Source organism: Cygnus olor, chromosome 17 (assembly GCF_009769625.2).
Source record: "Cygnus olor isolate bCygOlo1 chromosome 17, bCygOlo1.pri.v2, whole genome shotgun sequence".
Classification (NCBI taxonomy): domain Eukaryota; kingdom Metazoa; phylum Chordata; class Aves; order Anseriformes; family Anatidae; genus Cygnus; species Cygnus olor.
The window spans coordinates 13,487,941-13,510,238 of NC_049185.1; the positions used below are offsets into that span (position 1 = coordinate 13,487,941).

At 37.0% G+C, this 22,298-nt stretch overlaps 1 protein-coding gene across 5 annotated transcripts in view; it reads right to left on the minus strand.

Annotated features, from left to right (window-relative positions):
- HECTD4 (HECT domain E3 ubiquitin protein ligase 4) overlaps positions 1–22,298 on the minus strand; it is a 72,194-nt gene that overhangs the window by 23,726 nt on the left and 26,170 nt on the right. For 2 of the 5 annotated variants that reach the window (XM_040576838.1, XM_040576843.1), the window contains 32 exons: positions 22,085–22,190; positions 21,327–21,447; positions 20,250–20,378; positions 18,942–19,066; positions 17,963–18,116; positions 17,590–17,690; positions 16,343–16,541; positions 14,800–14,946; positions 13,511–13,615; positions 12,667–12,830; positions 12,059–12,292; positions 11,624–11,816; positions 11,350–11,454; positions 11,178–11,266; positions 10,454–10,629; positions 9,870–10,005; positions 9,574–9,715; positions 9,290–9,456; positions 8,563–8,709; positions 8,066–8,250; positions 7,019–7,172; positions 6,408–6,688; positions 5,916–6,105; positions 4,718–4,799; positions 3,876–4,078; positions 3,561–3,696; positions 2,705–2,887; positions 2,303–2,473; positions 1,727–1,896; positions 1,174–1,289; positions 475–578; positions 38–199 (listed from right to left, as the gene is read on the minus strand). In XM_040576838.1, the coding sequence (XP_040432772.1) occupies positions 38–199; positions 475–578; positions 1,174–1,289; positions 1,727–1,896; positions 2,303–2,473; positions 2,705–2,887; positions 3,561–3,696; positions 3,876–4,078; positions 4,718–4,799; positions 5,916–6,105; positions 6,408–6,688; positions 7,019–7,172; positions 8,066–8,250; positions 8,563–8,709; positions 9,290–9,456; positions 9,574–9,715; positions 9,870–10,005; positions 10,454–10,629; positions 11,178–11,266; positions 11,350–11,454; positions 11,624–11,816; positions 12,059–12,292; positions 12,667–12,830; positions 13,511–13,615; positions 14,800–14,946; positions 16,343–16,541; positions 17,590–17,690; positions 17,963–18,116; positions 18,942–19,066; positions 20,250–20,378; positions 21,327–21,447; positions 22,085–22,190 (4,877 nt within the window). The remainder of the gene's footprint in view (positions 1–37; positions 200–474; positions 579–1,173; positions 1,290–1,726; positions 1,897–2,302; positions 2,474–2,704; positions 2,888–3,560; positions 3,697–3,875; positions 4,079–4,717; positions 4,800–5,915; positions 6,106–6,407; positions 6,689–7,018; positions 7,173–8,065; positions 8,251–8,562; positions 8,710–9,289; positions 9,457–9,573; positions 9,716–9,869; positions 10,006–10,453; positions 10,630–11,177; positions 11,267–11,349; positions 11,455–11,623; positions 11,817–12,058; positions 12,293–12,666; positions 12,831–13,510; positions 13,616–14,799; positions 14,947–16,342; positions 16,542–17,589; positions 17,691–17,962; positions 18,117–18,941; positions 19,067–20,249; positions 20,379–21,326; positions 21,448–22,084; positions 22,191–22,298) is intronic. The other 3 variants (XM_040576842.1, XM_040576839.1, XM_040576840.1) reach the window with 3 other exon arrangements.

Below are 22,298 nucleotides of genomic sequence, written 5' to 3' on the forward strand. Positions count from 1 at the left end.
AAGTAAACCAAGCTGTTGTATGGTTGTGAATTCTTACCTGTACTGGAACTGGTGAAGTGGCATAAATAAATGTGCCCCGAGGAAGTCCCCCACCAGCACTAGGATCAGCCAAGAATGTCACAGCTGTGAGATGTGATGAAAACATGCATGCTCGTACAGGGGGAAACACTCTTGATGGGCTCCAAGTGATTTCTTTGGGCTGTAAGCAAGAACAGAACATTTGACTCTTACTACAGTTGAAGTCATCTTGCAAAGTCCAATGGTACGTTATTTTATGAAATTCACATTTAAGACAGCACATGCAACTACCGAAACTACAATCACAAGAAATCACATCCCATTACACAAATTCATATTAAAATATTTAAATAAAATCCAACCGCTTTGGCTCCAACACCACAAGCAGACCCTCTGCACTCAGTGGCTGACTTCATTTGCAAGGGGCAGAATACTCATCACTACTGCTGTGCTCACCTGTCTTCTGTCTGCTTGGAGTGGAGGAGGTGGAGGTCGAGCACAGTCACGATACAACATTCTTAACCGTTCACACTGCATTTCTACAACAAGGAGCCTCTCCCCTGTAACAACAAGCCAAGTCATGAGGTTGCAAGCAAAACTAGTAACTTCAAGTCCAACAATTCCATATTTATAACTGTAATAGAAACAAACACGCCATTTACATTTTAAGATATGTAATTAAACAGTGTCTCTCACCTAATTAACAAAATTAATGACAAAATCCAATTTTATACAAGCAATGGTTTTCATCTTGCTTAATTTCTATTTTGTAAGTAAAGACATTATTATGTGAGAACTTAAATAGAAATCAATGATATTATCAAAGAATAAAGAGTAGCTTAAAATAGAGGCAAGAGCAGTAGAGAGACTTCAGAAGCATAGCACTAAAGAGCTAGTCCTAGGACTCGCATCTCCTGTGACAACAGCATAATCGTATTCTGGCCTAAATTTTATGCCTAATGTTGAAATGATTTAGCCTGATTATTAGCTACCCTTATATTACTCTTACAACACATCTATCACTGACAAGACAGCTGTACTGTGCTAGCTATCATAAACTAAGTAGCTGGAGGACAAAATATGGAAATGATTTTAAAAACAGTTACGTCTCTGAACTCAACAGGACAAAGCTGCAAGGATGTGTTGAACACCTACCAGGGCTGCACTCCTGTGCTACTAAATTAAGAACTTCTACAGCAGCTGGACACTGTTGAATGAATTCTTCACAGAACGAGCTGTCTTCTAACAGCTGAGCCATCACCAGGCATGCTCTTAATGGAAAAACAGTATGTTTAAAGTATTACAAAAGAGTACAATACACGTAAAGACAACTTTGAATTCTGTGAACTCAGGACTGTTTTTAAAAAAAAGGCAGAATGTTTACTGATCTATTTTTTTTATCTGGATGCTTAGCTATCCATTGGAACTTCCAGTGACAGCTTTTGTCTGCTTCCTAGCATTTACTTGCATAAAGCATTTGCTCAGTATATTGCCAGTGTTACAGAGGACACTTCATTTTTGATGCTCTTTTTAAGAGCATCCAGGCACTAAATGTACTTAAAGAAGCCAACAGGAATTTTCACATCGTCCCCTGATGTCATATGTCAGTACCAACAGAGGAAGAAAACAAGAACCCGTGCAATTTGCTTGAACATTTTTTGTATGGCAATAAAACAGACTGGAGTGCTTCAGAAAAACAACAACTCACCTGGTTCTTATTTCAGCAAGAAGCCGGACCACTGCCATTACTGGAGTTGAGCCATCTCCTGTTGCAGGAAGTGAGGTGTGAATAGATAGACTTCCCTCCTGAGGAAGCAACATGGACTGGACTGCCTGTACTACCTTCTCAGTAATGGACAGTTTATGAAGAGGCAATGCCTGATGGTGGGGGGGCACGGTAAAAAGTTAAATTCAAGTAGTTAGTTTCTAAGAAATGAGGGCGTTTTATTACCTGGAGTTAATTCTCATTTTGTACTATCACAAAAACAGCACCAAACCACCAACCAAAGAAAGCAAAAAAAAAAAATCACACACAAAACCCACCACAGTATGCAATGGAACATCTTTAAGCACCAAAAGGTGAATATTCACGTTACTTGCATGAAAACTTAAATATAGATATTAAGAGATGGTTAAAATGAGGCAAACTTCACAAGCCATCTTTAATCAAAGATGAAAAAGACATTTTACATGCTGCGGATTAATTGCCAGTATGCTGTGACAAAACAAAAACCAAAACACAACTGATATTATACTTTATATTGGATTCTTAAAGCTACCGTACCTCAGATCTTGGAACACAGAGCCTAGACAATGGAATAGTTAGTGTGTCTGATGCTTGTGAGGTCTTTCTACTGTCTATACTGGTAGGTGGAAATTTGACCGTTGCTATACCTTCTTGTTCATTAATAGATGCCACAACTCCAACGCTTCCTGCTATTCCTTTACCTAAAACCTACAACCAAAGAATGTTTACATAAGATTTACAGTTTCACAAACAAGAAACACTGAGTGCTTAACACCACACAGAAACTCAACACACAGCTGCAGTCACCACGTGTTACTGAAACTGCTTCACAATTGCAGGCAATCTGCACACTGCTTCAGTTATACCAATGCAGGCAAAACACGGTCAAAAGCATCAATTGTCATTTAAAGGTACAAAATGTGAAAGGCAGCAGATTACCTGAACTTCAGAACCTATTTTAATTGTCTCCTTAAAGCCACCCAGAGCACAAAGTGCAGCTACTGCCTGTCGAGCAATTCTTTGAAGTTTAGCAAGTTTCCTTCCACTGCTACTCCCATTCTCCAAAATACTCTCTGCATATTTCCCAAGTTGTGGAATGTACATCAGAGCCCGAGACAGAACCTGAAGACAGAAGCAGAAATACCAGATAATGACTTCAAAGCACAATTCAAACAAAACCCAACACCCCAAGCCTCCAGCCCACACAGTCTCAGAAGAATTATTTTTGTTCTCAAAGAGAATTATATAACTCAGAATATTCTAAGTCCTCTGAAGTGTGAGTACCATCAAAGCTAGCTCTGTTCCCTAATAACTTTTAGAATCACAGAGATATACATACAATCTTGGCAAAAGTCTTCACTTACGGAGCTAGCCTAAGCAACGGATTACGTGCTAGAGCTATTAGAGGAACATAAAAGCAATACACCATATACTTTCTGGCCAATGCTGTAGACCTTCAGAGGTCATGCCAGAAAGGACTCCATAGCAGAGACAGAGTAGCTACCTAGCAAAGGCAAGATAACTACATACAAGAAAATGCATTACTGTTGAAATTACAGGGGCTTACAAGTAACGATATTTTCTTTGCTGCTGGATAATCTTTGATTATTATCTGGCATCTTCAAGTGGGATAGATACAGACTACTGGAAAGGGCTACTCAGTGACACATCCTGGTTCAAAATGTTACAAAACGGCAGTTTTCCGAACTACTCCAGTTTGCTGATAATTAAGTTCTCTTAATTACTGAGTATATTCTTGGTGTACAATTTGGTATGCGATCTTCTGTTTGCTTACCTTTTCAGCAGTTGTTGTCCATATCTGAGCTGCATTTGATTCTGGTGCCATCAACAAGCTATGTAGCAAAGCGATCACCTCTGCTGCCATGCTGTTTGCAACATGACCACTGATGAATGGTCTTACAGGGTCCGTCCTATACGGAAAGGAAAGGAAAATTTACAAAACAATAGAAGGAAAGAACATTCAGCTATCAGCAACAATATACAGCACAAAAACAGGAAGTTTATGAACCTCCGAGCTATTTTTGAGTGCTACAAATATCAGAATATATAAAGTAGAATGTATACTACGTATAGAATCAAAGTGACCTACCTGGCAAGCTCAGAATTTCTCTCTCTACAAATAGATGTCTGTGCAGTCTTCTTTTTGTCCCCAGTGGACATCCCACTAGTTGTTTCTGGATTGACAGCTTCTATGGGTGGCCCAACACTAACTATCAGACCGGACTGTGCCCACTTAGTTGCCTTGCGAAGAGCTGCAGCAGCTTCTTCTGTAATAACTTCACAGCAGCCACTCTGAAAATAGTTGTCATAAGAGAAATAATGTTAGCTCTATTTAGCTACAGTGCATTGGCATTTAACTCTACTCCTTCTGAATACATAAAAGCACTGTGAACAAATCAAAACATCCTCCTCTGTATGCATTATCAGTCGTTAGACAAACTTTTTTTTCTCCCCCATGTACAAAGATCAGGTATTAATGTGGAGTCAGTGAGTTTAGATGTTCTGTTCTTAGCATAATAGTTTTTCTTCTCTGACCAGAAAACAATACACAAAAAAACAGCAAATAAGTACTCATGAATATTTCTGTAAGAATACTCGAGAGAATGTCTGAAAATATATATAAAAATGGAGTTTAAATAGGTAGCTTAAAGTCCACACCAAGAACAGGCATTAAACACTTATGGAAAGTGAACATTAAAGGAGCTTAAACTACCTACAACAGTTAAAGAAAGTATTAGCTGAACTTTTTCAGCATTTGTTACTATTTACATCAACAACTATCTAAAGCTAACATTATATATAGTTTTCCTTCTAAACTGTTTTGGAAGCTAAAAAAAGAAAAAAACATGTAACGGGATTTAACATCAGTGAAAACAGAGCTCTGTCTGGCCACCAATTTTTAAGACTGAGTAATTCTTTATCTTTTCTTACTTTAGTCATGTCACGATCCATTTTCACCACTTTCTCCATATTGGCTCCAGTTCCAAGTCTAAATGGACGACCTTCTGAGCTACTATTAGAGTGAAAACGAAAACACATTAGCTTTACTTGCATTGGTGGAAAAAAAAAGTCTCAATTATACAGCCCAATTTAATGTACTACGCTTATTTTTAAATGATTTCAAATCAACCCTTGCAACTGCACTGCTCAACAGCAACACTTGATAAATCAGAACACACCCAATTGCACTGTAATTTACAACAGGAATTAACTGCTATTGAATGCAGTTATTTGCTAGTAATTTAACCCTTCTCTCCTCAAAAAGAAGCCTAATGAAATTGATTTTTACTGAACACAAATGCCTAAGGGTGCTGAGTTAAACTTTTTTCTAAGAGTATCCAACAACTGTATCTTTTAGTGTCATTTTAAAGCATGGGTACAAAACTGACAGAGTGGGAGGAGATGAGACAAACAGTGCAAAACGCAGAAGGTGATAACATTGGTTATTTGACAAACCTAGGCGGATATGACTGCATACTAAGAATACCGAAGAAGCTATTGAAGAAGCTAGCAAGTTATTATCCAATGTATGCGTTATTAAAAGCAAAACTTTTAAAGCCATTTTTTCCCATAGTTCTGAGTCCTACATAATCTAATATTATAACAAGATACGCTCAATTTTTCTGATGGAATATCATTTAAGTAGCTAATTTGTCATGTGATCTTTTAAAGATACATCAAAATATTTTTATGCTCTTTTGCTAGTGTTTTACTAGCTTGTAAGCAAGACAAAAAGAAAACATGTCAAGCTCCATCACACCCCTCCTCTTTCTTTTACATATCTGTATGCACTGGTCCGTTTTAGCTTTGCTGCTCTAATCAATAGTCTTCTACAAAAGAGACAAGATCAGGAAACATTTAGATCCTTTCTGCTGCTGCCCTTCCAGAAATTCAGTACAGTGATGTACATTTTAATCCAGGTAAGAGCATACCCTGCATAAGCCCTATAAACAATTTTTGCATTGTGTTATTATTTGCCAGGAAATACAATACATTGGGAAGACCTTTTGCTTTCCCATTTACTGTTATGTCTAGGATGCATTTTTTCCTACAGCTGTAGCACTTCGAGAAAAAAGGAGAAAAAGAAATGGAATTGGCTGTTAATTCCAATCCAATGAGTTAAGATTACCTCAGTAATGGCTGAAGCACTTCATGGGATGACTGGTCTTCCCGTTTATGAATAAAAATAGAAAGTTTGCCATCCACTGCCTCACTTTCTTCTCCAGGATCTTTATCGCCTTTTATGGAATTCTTAGGGCTGGTTTTTGCTAAAGCAGTATCTGGTTCAGAGGCAGTTGGAGAAAGAACTGTCTGGCATCCTTGAATTAGAAAGGAATAAACAAATAGATAGATAGTATGAGTGCCATTAACAAACTTTCTTGGCCTGGAAGCTAATGCTAAAAAAACCCTCGAGATGCATCTGTCACTGTGACATAGATCCTAGTCAGAAAACAGTTAAAAGTGGCAGATAGAAGTGTTACAGAAATATCATAATCTTCGAACACCAACATATCATATACCTTTTCCTACGCAAGCCTTCTGTCAACACAGAAGCTCTTTGCAGAAACACGACTTGCTTGGCAATTTCTCAAATTAGCATGACACCAAAAGATGCTGGTACCTGGTACTACATAATCTGCCAGCTTCGCTAAGAGGAGAGATGCGATCTTGGAGGCTGGGTCACTTGGATCATCCTGTTCACTGTTCAGTGAGGGTACAGAGTAACTCCAGGGAGGCAGTTCCACATTTCCACAGTCTTCAACACTCATGAGAGGTAGTGCAGCACGACACAACTGGAGGATTATAAGAACCAATTTTGGAGAAGGACGTTGATCCAAGAGAAGTGACAGAAGTTTGGACACGCAGGCTGGCTGGCTCAGGATTGCTTTACCTATGTGACTCCTGAAAGGGGGAGGAAAAAAAATCTGAATAAGTGCTGTTAAAGAAAAGGAATGCTTGATTGTGATCTTAAAATGATAAACAAATTAATTTATTATTTACAAGATATATTTAAAAAACCGCATCTGACAAGACTTGATCTGCAAAGGTTCTTACATAACGCTCAATAGCACTGATTAAACACCAAGACTGAAAAAGCGTCAGTTTATAGTCAGCTTTCAGAATGGTTTGAAAGTTCCCTTACTTTCACTTCTGTCAGAAACAAACAAGAACCCCCACCTGCTTTCTTACATAGAAATATATATATATATTCCAGAAACAAAGGCCTAGTACCTTGACAGGTCATTAAGAAGACTGAGAACATCTTGAAGTGCATCATTTCCTGCAGCTTGATTACCACAACACTCTGTAGCTCGTGCAAGGTGATTGGTAAGAAGGCTGGAGACCTGACGAGCCAGACCAGAGTGAACAGCTTCTGTGGAACCACCTTTAAAAGTAATGCAAGGACACACAATTATAAGTAACAAAGAGGGATGTACGTATCTACAGGTTCCTTCCCCCTCAAAGTGAAAAATAGTCAAAAATATTTGTTTTGTTCCAGCACGTTTAAACATAAAATGATATGTTTTAAATTAAAAATAAAGCCTAATAAAACATCTATATCCAATCAGGCAACAGCCATAGGTCTATACATTTAAGCATGTTTTAAGGTGAATCCTAACATAGGAGAAATACACAAGTGATTATTCAAGGCCTTTAGGTTCTCTGCTTATACCAGAGCCAAGTGGCAGAACTAAAATTATCTGCAGCACTTACACATTCCTCTGAGTGCAGTTAAAGCATGTTTCTCTCTAAGCAGAAAGAATGGATAATGTTCCACTGCACAAGAATTCTTTGTTCATGTGTGAAGAAAAGTACCCAAAGAAAATGAAAATCAGAACCAACAGAACCCAAAGGCCACAGAAGTTTCAGGTATCTTTAAGTGCCAAGTACTGATTTCTTACAGCATGGAAGTTGACATATAGCTACTAAGAATTGCTGGAATGAGGAGAAAAATATTCTAGTGGTATTACCCACTAGAACAATCAGAACTACTACATTCAACTTTAATTTTCTCAATACCAAGTCTTTGTCACTTAAATAAATCTGGAACAGACACAAGGTGAGGTGATGGTGGGGAAGCTAGAATTAAAAACAAAAAAACACCACACAACATCAACAAGATAACTTCTTTTGTATCCATTTGCATGTTCTAAGGAACCCAAACACTACTGAAGTCAGCGAACGAATGCCCTATTTTACATACATGTTTAAACCATGTCTTATGCACTTGCACAGTTCTCAAGCACACAACAGAAGTACAACTGGCAGTGTTCCTACCTTCCTCTTTCTCCCATTCAACGCATCGATTGGCTAGCACCTGAAAGGCAGCCCAAGCCATGGTGGCCACCTTCTGTTTCTTAGTCTGTTTTTCATTTGAACTGGATTCCGTCTGGCTGCTTAAACTGCAGAGCCGGTCCATAAGCTGTACCAGGCCACTACGTACCAAACATTTCTCTTCGCTCCTGTATCAGGAGAGAAATTCAGACTTTACCAAAGTAACTTTTCAGTCAATAACAACAGACTCAAAGGTAATCAAGAACTTGCAAAGTAATTAATTGCCGAGTTAACAGCGGAATTAGATGGTTTTGCCTCTCCCTTTCCCTCCCCAGATGAAATTCTGTATGCTGGGACAATTTAACAGGATGTTCTCAGATACTCCTCATTATGAAAAAAGGAAGTATACTTATACTATTCAACACTTCTCCTTGTGGGAAAACCTAATAAAGACAACTGCAGATCCTTTCCTTCCCCTTCTGTAGGAAATACTTTCGTACCTTGTGTAAGGTATAGTGCATAGGAGGCCAATGCTATTTGCACAAGCAATGGGGTAGCGAGCACACAGTGAGACCACGGACGTCATAGTCTCTCCAAAAGCTTCCTGGACTTGTTCCACCATCCCACCACACGTGAGCTCTTCAATTCTGTTAGCAGCAAGACATTTGAAATCATAATTTTCTAGGTTAAATAAAATGAGCTTCCAAATATAGCTTTAAAAGAGTTATCATATATTAAGAATTACCCAAGGAAGATTTAAAAGCAAAACAGCAAGTCACTTATTTAATGTTTTAATATAAGATACATGTAAACAAGGTAGTAAGGAAGTTTTACCTGAGACATGACTGAAACTTGATTACAAACAAAATACTTGCAAAATATTCATCAAATCTAGATGATAGTGTTAGTATTGGCTATATCTACACTAATGCTTAATTGAAGTGAATTTAGTATCTGCCAAGACAATAAGATACCCTATAAACCCACCTGTGAATGTCACATCAGTATGAAAGGAAAAGTTCACCTACTGCCAAATAAAAGCATTTCTTAAAAGCTTCCGCCTTTTCACCCCAGAAAGTCTAATATAAGCGGTAGTTAAAAGCTTAGTTCTGCAAACTTGAGCCCGCACAACTAATCACTTCTCACAGTTTGTTTTATGCAATACAACTTGCTACTTTCTACAGAGACCAAAACATTAAATTATTTTTAGAGAAAAAACAAACAAACCTTGGTCCTCCTTGAAGTACCATGGTCACTGGGCCTACAAGATGTGTCACACCACCAACTCGAACAGCTGCTGTCAGCAACTCTCTCATGTGCACTAGGGCTTGCTTCCGTGTGTTCCCACGACGCCACCTGGTCTGAGCAGCTAGCAGAAAACTACTGCTGGATACCTATGAGATATTATATTTATTTTTCTTGTTAAATGACACACAAACAAGACACCTCCCTTCAGCACAGAAGTTTGAATTTGAAAACATAATGGATTTAGAACATTTTAAATGACTCACTGCTTGGTCAGGATTTGTTCCAATGAAAGCAAACAGTTGCCCCAGTAAGACACTGTACGTAGGTTTATCTCTGCTATCCTCAATGGTCAGTGACTGCAGAAGAGTGAAAGAGCTACTTCTATGGCTGGTAACATGGCGTCTCCTATGAGGACATAAGATAATTAGGCACAGTTGCAGTTACGTTGACCCGATTAAAACAACAACAACAAAAATAATGGGAAACTTTGCAAGCATATCACTTAACAACACAGGCCACATCATTGTAAAGCAGCTTAGTAGAATAAAGCCTTGTATACCTTTGACTTGATCTAGCAAACTCAATATCTTCGTTACCAATCATTTCTAAGTCAGATGGTGCTGACATACTGCGAAGGAAGACGGGCTGGCGGACTGCATGAGATATCACTTTTGTTTCAGATGCCGATTTACAGGCTGCAACGTTATACAATATGAAAGAACATTACTCCTGGTGTAGTAGGTTATTTACTAACTGCTTTTAAAAATCACTGTGGACATTCCAGTAAAAAATGGATGGGGAAAACACCCTTGCACTTGCAACTCAGTTCAGAGATTTTCTTATTCTACGTTTTCAGATATTGTTTCAAGTTAGTTATGTTTTGATCAGGTTGAACTTCCTCCTCCTCCAATAAAGCAGGAGACTAACATTTAAATTCAACATATTACTCAGAACTTAATTTACCATCATATGGCAATCAGAAAAACAAAGATTCAACTTAATTTACTGCAAAAGAGCTTATTTAATTTGAAAAGGTAAAAAAAAGTTTAATTTTAAGGGAAAGTAACAGAAGGAATAAATTATATCTTTGGCTATATCTTGGGGGGTGAAGAAAAAGTACAATGCTGGTAATGAGATGTTTACCTGGAGTCTCTGCAGGGGTACCAGATATACTTCTTGTGATGCCAGACTGTGCTGCAATAGTGACATGTAATAACAACTCTGCTCTGTTCATCAAGCTCTTAACTAATGTTTTTGTTTTTGCCAGGGGATGATAGGTCCTCTGAATCAGTGAATTCACCTCTTGAAAAAACTTCTCCCTGAGATTGTGAAAAAGAAAAACAGAAGAAAACTCAGTTACGTTGTACTGCCTTCTGGAAACCTGTGAGACAAGTTATTTTAAAAAAGACACAGCGTCAAACTACTTTTTATGCCAAAGAAGAAAGACCAAAAATTAAAGAACTAACTAGATGATTTGTTAAATAAGTATTCCCAGCTGTAGGTACTAATATTAATTACTTAGGCCAAGTGTTTCTAAAATTTTAATCATATTGCCAGACAGACAGAAAAATTAAGTTTGTAAGTATCTGTATCCCTGATTAGAAGTGCATCTGAATGTTTCCGATTCCAAAAATTGTTTTTTCTCCATAGGTTTACAAGCTTTTTAATGCATCAGAAATGTTTTGAAAACATTTAGTGCCAGCTTCTATTTCACACCATTAAGTGTCAGATGGTATAATGAGATTGAAGGGCCAGCTTCAGTAAGTATTTTTGTACACATGCAACCTTAATCCTGCATACCTTCTTACAGAACTCACAGAAATTCCACAGCTGCTTAAAACGGTGCACTCAACATCCAGCTACTAACCTTAATGCCAGGACCACATTCTCGAGATCACTTCCATCAAAAGAAACTTCTTTCATTGAACACAGAAGTTCCAGTTCTTTTATCTTGCTCTAATCAAAGCGAAGGAAAGGGATGAACATGTATTGAAAGAGCAGCCTAAAGCATGAGCACACACAGCAGCCGCAATGCTTACCTCATTGAAGTGATAATCATAAAAGAACGGAACATTGTTCTCCAGCTTTCCATGCATGGCATCATCTACCTCATTCTGCCATTTCTGTTCCAGCTCAGCCACACTCTAATAAAGAAAAAAATAAGACCTACTGCACTTGTTCATCTTAATAAATAGAAGAGATCTTTAAAGAAAGAATATAGATTTTGTATTTTTAGGTTTCTACAATGTTCTTAATGCACCTTTATTCCCAAACAAACAAGACAATGTTTTATCTGTGTAATTTTATTTTTACCTGTAGTTGTCTCTCCATGGCATTTAACTTCTTAAAAGTCTCTCCCATAATTTTACAAAGTAAATCATATTCCTCAGCATGTTCTTCCTGATACTGGAAGTTTATCAGGGACTGGAGTGCATCAACCAAATTCAAGTGTTTAATCACACACGAAACTACCATCTCCTCCATTACTTCAGGCTGAATCACTTCCCTAGGGTTACAGGTAAATCCAAGCTGATTAAGCAAGAATAATGAACAAACTTTGACAAATCATATTTGCAACTTGCTAGACATTGCATTCACAAACAGGTATTTACAGCATATTAAATGCATATCATCAAGCTGGCAGGCATGCTGCATCCTTACCGTTGCTTTTTACCTCACTTTGGCACCAAACATTTCAAACAATAAAAATCAAGTTAGCAAAAACAGAGCAAAACAATGATTACTTACTTTATACTAGGTCTAAATTGAGGCCGAGCACGTCCAGAAATTTCCCTGAGTTTTATCATGATTCCTGGAGGCAGCCTAATCCTAGGCAGATCAAAATAGTGTCCAACGGGAGGCACTAGAACATCAGAAGGATATGTAAATTCTCTGTCTTCATCTATAGTAAGAGGCAGTGGAGAAGGACTTGGTGTAAGGGCTGGAGATATTACACCATTAGCTTCCACCTGCCACTGGCACCTGGAAAAATAAGATAAATGGATGAAAAGGATATCTATATATATAGAGTTTCCTCTCCCCCGCCCCCCAAACTCTCCCTCCTCATTCAGGAAGAGGCATCAGACAACATATTAAAGAGAAAAACTATACATAGCTTTATTTCATAACACGGAAAGTGTGGCTTGTATCAAACATGTCCCAATTCTCCTCTAAATAATCTAAAGTAAACTATACAGAATATTTCCTTCATTTTGGGCAACACAATTGTTGAACAAATTGTGCACGACAAATTATCAAAACTATAACCTTAAAACATGGGACTTGAGCAGAGATACAAACGCCATACTCCTTTAGAAAAGTACATGGGAACTCAGACAAAATTTTTGTTTGTTTACCTTTGTAATAGTTTAGATCTGAGAAGCTCTTGACAGGTTTCTTCATCTTTGGTAATTTCTGGTCCATTGTATAAAATTCGAAGCATAGAACAAGCTAACACAGAAAGGCCAAGTGCCAGGTCAACTAAGAATGGCAAGCCTCCTGACACATCCTCTGAAGACTCCTGTAGTAGGAATAGCAATAAGTTGCACTAGTCAATCTACCATGAAGTCCTTCCCTAACATATTTCAAAACAGGATATCTATATATCTTGTGTAGAGGTATACTGAAAAAATGCTTTAACAATTAAAAGCAATATATAAGAACAACTCAAGACAACAATGAAAAGATTTGAGCAATATTTTTTTCCTGAACCAAGATAAAAAAGTGGTAAAGTTATTTTTGGTTCAATCAGTCCTTGGCCTGCATATCTTTCACCTCAGACCTGATCCTAGCTCCTCAGGAGTGGGATTCAAGTTCCCCCCACCCCCCATTTGGAAATGGAGTTATTCCATCAACCACCTCTTCAGAGAAATGCTCATCTACAAGCAGCAACAGATGTTAGTGACTTCATCCAAGTCCAGTGTCAATGACAAGAGATAGATAAGACATCTTCATAAAGCACTAAGCATGCTACAGACCATGCTGCAGGGCATCTCTAGCCAAGGACGCTAAATGTCTAAAACAGAGATCTTTTACACTGTAGAAACGTCTTGTTTTACAACCAAAACCAGTAAGCTGTTACTGTTTTAAATCTTAATACTAAGCCTCATTTTTGAAACGTACTTCTATTAGATTTAACGTATGTAACAGAAGATAAGTTTAAGCTGAACCTGTCCCATGGAATCTGTCACGTTTGAGTACCTGTGCTCGAACAGTGCAAGCAAAGCCCCACATAGCTTTGTCTGGAGTGTTGTGCTCACGACCACTCCGCATTTCAAAGGAGAAGGTGACCGTATCTCCTTCCACCTTAAAATTTTGAAGGGGAGGAGGAGGGAAAACAAAACAAAACAAAGAGATACATTTAAGAATTGAAGCAGACAGAGGCTTTTCATAAAAGTGGCTTAATTTATGGAATAATATTTTCCATGGCAGTTATCTAAGTACTGTTTTTATCTTCAATTATATACTTTGATTTAAATTTCTTCTCTTTTTGTAAGAGTATCTTTTAGCGGACAAATAATACTTTAACTTTGCTGATGGCTAGTTATAGTGAAACAACAAAAAGGTCGTAGAGTCACAAGTAGAATTTACCAAGTCAACCCATGTTACGTGGCCTTAATTTTCATCAAAACACTTCATTTGTCTGCAAAAAACAGGCAGTAATCAATAACTCCCTTCCTTAAGGCAGGAAGGCAGACAAGCTCCTCAAGACGAATGTCAACGTGTTAATAGAAGATTTTGCTAAATGAACAATATGAAATCTAGGTCTGAAAATTCACCAAAATTCCATTAATTACTAACAATGGAGTGCTTGTCTGAAGTTGCCTTCCAGTTCATTACTACTTATTCTTCTTTTTGGCATTGCATTTTGTTATGTATACAAGCTCAGATTTAGCAGGGACAATGTAGCAGCACAAACACAATAAAAAAACACTGAACATAATCTGAGGAAATGTAGTGCAAAATTCTTGAAATACTGAAGTTTTGACAAGTTTGAGATATTTTTCAATCTTAGTTTTACTGCAAAAAAAAGTATCCAATATAATTTTAAAACATTACACGAATGGTCAGAGAGTTTCTACATTTACAACTTGTTATATTTGTGGGCTATCACGAGAAAAATGCAATTGTGCCCATGGGCCTTGAGAAAATATGCACAGCCTCAGACTGGGCAAGAATTCCTCCTAGGAAGATAGACTTATGAGAACAGTAATGCCATTAGAGATTCCAGGACTTGGAACACACTACTAGTAAATTCCAGTAAGAGGTAACAGAACAAGGTAAACTCAAAGAGAAGAATCACACGTACTTTATGGGTAAGTTAAAAGTTGTTCCTCAAGGACACAACAGCCCACTTAAGAAGCAATCTCATCATGGATAACCATACACTTAAAAGCTTGGACTTCATTGCTCTAAGGTTTAAAACAGACTTGACAGGGTTTCCAAACAGGATTTTTCTATGTGAAATATTGTTGGATATAATACTGTACCTTTACTAAGTCTTTCGGCCAACCAGTTCCTAAGACACTACGGCTGCCATATCCCAGTGTATTGCCTCCATACTCAGCAACCTTCCTACTGTTTGTGTTAGGACCAGCATAGATCACCAACTTCAAAACATAAAATACACTGTTAGACTGTAAGAGAAAAACAAGAAAATCTAATAATAATAATAATACTTAGCACTTACACCGCGCTTCATATTTTCAAAGCGCTTTATCTACATTAACAAATCCTCACAACAGCCCTGTGAGGTGAGTTGGCAAGTATTATTATCCCCATTTTACAGATGGGGAAACTGAGGCAGAGAGGAAGTTCAATGACTTGCCCCCAAGGTCACATAGCAAGTCAGCAGCATAACTGGGAGCAGAAAAATCAGGAGAAATCCTAATCTCCAGTCCTCATGCTGAGCTAACTGGCATATACTGCCTCTAAAAATAAAGGGCTCCCATTGAAGTTGGTATTTTATCAGTGACTTCACTGGGAACACAATAAGACCCAAAGATTTCTGGAGGAGTTTAACCAGTAGTGAAGGACATTAATGACAGTCAGTATCACAGGACTTGCTCTATAATGTTGAGGAATATATGGCAACAATTAATAAGCAGTACAAGTAGCTCTCTGATTATACAAAGAAAAATGGGTGCTATTAGCCGTGCTCTTGAAATTGAAGATAGTTGTTCCTATTAATCCATGTAAACAAACTATTAATCTAAAAAAGTAACCTTTCTAGTTCTGCCCAGTTTAAACAAACTGTGCTGATCTACAAAGTAGGCAGCTAGATTAAAATTTGAGAAATAACAAAAAAATGATCAAGCAATAATGAGAAGGAAATCAAACTTTGAGAATCTGAGCCATCATGAAATGAGCTTAAAAAAGTGGAAGAGTTATGAGTTCATGGAGAAAAACAAAAGGCCCACACCTCTGGAGCTAGCAGGTGTTTCAATATTTTATCTATTTAATAACTACCACTACTTCTCACATCTGTGGCAAAAACTTTTCTAATTATAGAGTCTAACTCTTAACAAAGAGATCCACACTATTGATAGGTTTTAAACAGTGAAACAACCACTGGATATTGTGTTCTGAAACAACATACCAGAGGAATTAGGCACATACTATTTTTGGATTGTTTCTTCATGAATAATAGAAATGAAACAGGAATTGTATATCTTCACTTCCCTGCCTTTTCATGTCAACAACTTGTACATTTTCTATCACTCAGTCTAGTCTTCTTTGTGCTGAGAACTCAAGGACTCCTTTAAAAAGTTAGTGAATAACTAACTTGTGAAAAGTGTGAAACTTGTGCAATGCAAGAAATAACCTCTCTGCATTCTGTACTTTACAACCTTGAAGCAAGTAGACCGTAATATTAGTGCGCACTAGTATCTTATCAGTTAAAACCTCCTTCATTACCCTGACCGTTAGCAGTAAGGTGCCAAGAAAGCCAAGGGGCAGAAAAGATGAAAATGAGAAGTGCTGCTCACAGAAATATATATGAAAGAAGGAATTTCTGAATCGGCCCTGGCTTACCTTGTCATAATCATATTGTGAAGAGCATCTGTTGTCAAATCTAAGATATAAACAGCGGGCTCCTGGTATATGTACAGTTTCTTTAAACTTATAGTTATCCCTGACCGGATGAACTGTTTCTACAGTCTTCCCAGCGGCCCAGGGAGCAGGGATCTTCAAGCCTGTAAGAAAACCTGGTTCTTCCTTCTCTTCCAGCATTCTGAAATAACAGCAAAAAATCAGTTTCTGAAATTCAACACACAGAATTGTGCTATATATTCAAACATCAAATTATAAAGTACTTACAAACACCTCTCAGTATTGATACATAGAGACACAGAATAGTGACTCCTGATTTTATGCATAGTTCTACTGAAGGAACATGCAAAATTTAAACAGCATGAACTCGCTATGCCAATCTTTAACTTGTCAAATCTGAACTTTTCCCTACACTTGCAAATTTCCAAATTATGGTAAACAAGTTACACATACCATAAAAAAAGAGTAAATAGTATTGTGTAAGGACTAAAACATATGATTGGTAATGCTAAAAAAATCGTTCTGGGACAGTACTCAAAATTGATTACATTGTCATAAAAGAATACGCTTATTATTTCACTGAAGCTTATAATTTGGAGGAGGAACGAAAATAAACTCTGAGTTTTCACACAGCATATTATATGTAATCACAAGTTGTTCAATACTACAGATTCTGCAATACTACAAATAGATATGATGAGCATGTTTTATCTAATTTAGATGAGCTTTTCTGTTTCTAAGCAGAGACTGCTCAGCTTTGAGTTGAGACAGGATTTTAATGCAGAACTTAAAATTGCTGTATTACTCTATGTAAATTAAACCACTTAATCTTTCCAATATTGTTTTAATACTGTATTTCATGACCCTAGAGTAATTTACATCTTCTCATGATGGTTTTCCTTAGTCTCATTTCTTCTAAGAGGAGCATTTAAAATTAATACCTAATGCTTGAGGTAAAGGAAAAGGCAAAATAAATCAAACCCTGTGGAAACACCCTGAAGAGATCAAACACTTAATTCCATATGCCAAACAATTTTAGAATGAACCACCTTTTATAAAGACTTCTATATCTCTCAGACAGCCTTATATAATAAAAAAAAATCTAAGCTCTAATAATTTTATTTTTTTAATTTTTAATAATGCTTAAGATTTATTCCACAACAATGGTCAAATGAATATTACAGTTAATGTTATTCCATGAACAGACCCAAATGTGAAAAGAAAATCACCTCTCATCAGGTAACAACTTCCCTTTCTGTTCTGACACACCACTGGGTGAACTGTTTAGTTCTGAGAAAACTGGAGACTGAGTTTTAAGCAGCAGTGCAGTCTGTAAGACAAAACACACAATGTTAGAAATGTGCAAATAGCAAACTATTTTAAGACTGAGTTACTGAAATGTTATGAATTATACTGTATGCTGTTATTGGCAATTAATGATTACTTGGTACTACAGCTGCTAGTGCTTTTGGCACTGCTGAACAGTTCTTAAACTATGACCTGTGCATCACTTACTGCAGAAAGTTGACCAAGATCTACAGCATTTTAGAATACCTACAGTGGAAAAGATGTCGCATGTGATTGCTGACACAAAGGCCATACCTGACTTGTGTAAAGAACCAGCTGCACCAGCTGAGGCATCAAGGCATCAGCCATAGTTAAAGTTTGCAAATTTGGATGCATCAGAGATGTCAGAAGGACAGGAAGCAGATGACCAAGCATAGTAGCCTTTGTAATTTGTTCCAGGCCTTTTAATCTGTAAAAATCAAGGTTTACATAGTAACAACTATTTTCATAATATATAGTATCTCTACTATTCTTAGTAATCTGTTTAACTTTGTAACTGTACAACCAAATAATTCAAAATTAGTAGAAAACATTTACATTGTATTTAAAAAAAAACTTTTATCTTGAAGACAGTTTCTCTGAAGTGTTAGCATCCCAGTTTTTGCTGTCAATTCTTATTAAACAATGACAGAGCAGAAAACGGTAAATCAAGAGTTTAATAATTACTCAGCAAACGATAAAGTCCCATGTGGATGGGATGAAAGTCCACATCAAACAAATATTTGTTCAGTATGTATACTAAGTTCCTAACACATGTAGCTCAAAGTACTGTAAAAGAATCTCCATCTGCAAAACAATATTTGAGCATGAAACCCATCTGAAAAAATCTCATAGAACTTTTATTGTCAATTAATAAAAAAAACATGTCCAGCTACTAGGAGTGTAAACAATTTTAAAAAGAGAAATTTGAAAATTGCCCTAGCTTATAGGAATATTCTCAGCTGACAAATTAGTTTCCAGTTACCCTGCTCATAAACACCATTGTCACTGACTGAAAACTTACAAATTTGAAGAGTTCCTACTACAATCTACTAAGCTGGCAGTACCAACATGGAGAGTCTGATTCTACATTCTTCAAAACGTAAGTGCTAAGCAAATGCTTTATTAACAAACAGTTCCTACACATTCAAAGCTCAAGTATGAAGTTATAACAATGAATAAGTAATGCTACATGCACTTGCACAAAAAGCCACAAAAGCCAGTAACTTACTGTTTTCAAGTTAGCTTGTCTTACCTTTGCTCTCTATCAGCAATGTCACTGTTAATTAGTGCTGTAGTGACTTGCTGCAGCATTTCTAAGACTTCATCACATCCCGTCAGAATTTGCGTAGCAAGAGACAAAATGCTGGTCTTTAGCTCCTACGTGCAAGAAGAGTTAAGATACTTAAATTCTTAGAGCACAGAAAAAAACAATGACTGAACAAAATGATGGATTTCCAAATTAAAATAATGATAATGTGACCTGGCAGGCCTGCAGCAGTAGATTCATCCAAGACTTAAATTTGATTAATGCTAAGCCCCAAAGTGCTGGGAGAAACTAGGTGCATATTACAGCATGCACATCCAGTTTCTAGAGGGAAGGAATCCCCGAGTCCAGCATAGGAAAGAGAGCTGTTAGCCAGCCAAGGTACAGCATTGGTGAGAGAATGTCCTAGCAGGTATGAGGATCACTGTAGAAAGAGAAGCTGAACAATGAAAACATGGGTGAATAGTGAAACAAGAAAAGTACTACAATATTTAGCATTTACTCAACAAGCCCAAACGAATAACTTTCAACTGCTATGGATTACAAAAACACAGTCTCAAAGAGTAGCAAGACAAAACCAGCTCAACAAACAATACCAGAAATTCAGAAGTCAATGCTTTCACAGAGGAATTATTACTGTTACAAAAACTACTATTATAAGACAGTCTGCACAATAGGACAAACCTGGCTTCTGTGAGTTCAAGACTATTCCAGCAGTAATACGAAACGGCAGTATTTTAACAAACCTTATACCATCAAAGCAACCAACCCTTGTCCTCTAACAGTCTCTTTGCCACAAACACTGATGGATGATGGTTTACATAGAGACAAAAGATGGTTCTGCATAAACTTTGTAATTACAACTATGAAAAAGTCAGAAGCCAGGTAAGGGAAACGAGAAAACCCTTTTCTATGTAAACCTGAAAAATACTTCTTCAGGTTGCATAATGATGATGGAGAGAAGGCAAGATGTGGGGGTAATATGGTTAGAAATTATTCCTGGCACATGAATTTCCTGACTAGCACATATCTATTAAAATGCATTTTTAACCTCATGAAACATATATTAAAGAAATGAAATATTTGCTCTAACGTTACAGAGCACAAGCTGGAATTTCAAACATAGAAGAACTGCAGGCCTTAGCTCAAGAACAGGAAAAAAAATGCCTACAATAATTTAACTATACCAAGAGTAAAAGAACTGACAAAACAGCTTAAGAATACATAACAGAAACAAGGGGTGTCAGAGGAATATTGACTGTAGAGAGCCATGCTGGAATAAAACTTGGTGTTTACCTGTACCTTCAATGTCTCTCCCTGCAAGGAGCTGTCACTGTCATCATTTTCATCAGGTTTAATCAAAATAGTGTTACTGAGGAGGTGGTTCTGTACAGCCATCAGATACCGCAAGCATGAAGATGCAGCCTTTAACATAAATAAGTACACTGTACATTATCTAAACACTTTAATCAATCTTGACGCAGGCAATCCTTTTACTTAGGAATAGGAAAGAGGGAAAAAAAGTGTAGGAAAAGGACAAGCAAAACCAAAATGCTATTTCCTTTGAACAGCTTTTTTTTTGCTGATTTACTACAAGCTTTTTAATTCACGTGTAAGAAAAACTAGTTGCAAAATACTGAATGTTGTGAGATAGCATGCAAAGCATATAAAGGATTAACATTGTAGTTAAATACATAGCACTAGTAGTAATGCTAATTAGTAGTAATACATAGTATCATTATAGTAATACAGTACATAAAGTACAGTAATTTTAATGCCACTATACAGCTAAACTTTGTTCACATTGCTGAGGGCGATGGTTCCGTGCTACTACTCTTCCCAACCTGCTGCAGTATAGGCCATGACTTCCTGTCCCACCCCACACTTGCTTGCGAGCTCCCTTGCCTTTCCAAGCAGCCAGATCAGGGAGCCGATCCCACTGAAAACATGTATGCATAGTATGTATAAAAAAACACAACTTCCATTCATTTTTCATCTATAAATGATAGTCTTTTCTGCTTGTGTGAATCATTATTCAAAACAGCAAAGTTTATTTTCAAGTTGTTGTGAAGCTTTGACGATTGAGACATAAAATTCCTTTAAACTGAGAAAGCTACTGAAGCAATAGGGAAATATGCCCATACGTAAACCAGTTTTAGCATTGCTGAACAATTTACTTTGCCATACGAAATTGTTTCTTCCTTCTCTGCATAGGATAAGCAAAATACATTCTTAAACCTTATTTGTTAAGGCACATAACTATGAAAGTTACACCCTTATATACTCAGTAAAGGTGATGGATTTGAGGAGGAAGAGAAGCCAAGTGCATTTTTTTTTTTATTTTTTTTTTAAATCAAAACACATCTTACTTACAGGCACAGTTGAAAGAAGCTTTTGAAAATCATCTTTAGATACAGTTTGGCACTTGGTGATTAAGACACAAGATTCTCGGACAACAATCTTGAGAATGTAGTGCAACAGCTCATCATTTAGTCTTTAAAAATGCAGGAAAAATGCAAAAATATTAATAAACTAATTATTGTATATTTTATATAGCTCATTTCAAAAGTCTCTGGAATCTGCATCATAAATCACGTTAAACTAAAACAGGTATCTGTTCAATTTCAGAGATTCAGACACAAAGAAAACCAAGCCCAAAATGTTTTAATGTCAATGTAAAAGAATATTATTGACTTTCTGCACTGCACTGTTAGAAGTCTATGACTTGCTGGGCCAAGTCTTTTTTAGGAGTCGTTACTTGAGGTACTAGAGATCGACAGTTTTACTGCTGAAAAGCCACCTAACAGTGATATGGAAAGCAGTACCATAATGTCTTACTTATGAATTATCACCTGCATTTACTACATGCATGGTAAACATCAGGGAATCCAAGCCTAGGTTCACACACAGAGGTTTCCAAAGTTTACCCTAAAACCTCAAACCTCTCTCTCTCTCTCTCATTCTAATGAAATCCTACCCGCTATGGACACAAAGATAGCATTTGAGGTCACACTGCTCTTAAGATAAGAGGCAACTTCAGCAGAATTTTATTCCAAGTTTATCTAAACCAAGTAACAGAGATACACAACGTATAAACCAAGGGGGGAAGGAAGCATATTGTTTCATTTTACCTATAATGATCATCATCTTCACTTCCAAATCTGTTGTTCTGAAGCTGTTCAGCTAAATTAGTCAGGATAACATCGCGAAGTTGAGAGAGACCACTATTTCTCTCTCCTAAAACAGAATGCAAAAAACTTTTGCAGAACAGAACTTTACAGAGTTTATTTCTATTTCCTCAAATATCGTGCTGAATGTATGCTGCTTCTCAGAAATAGCTCTATT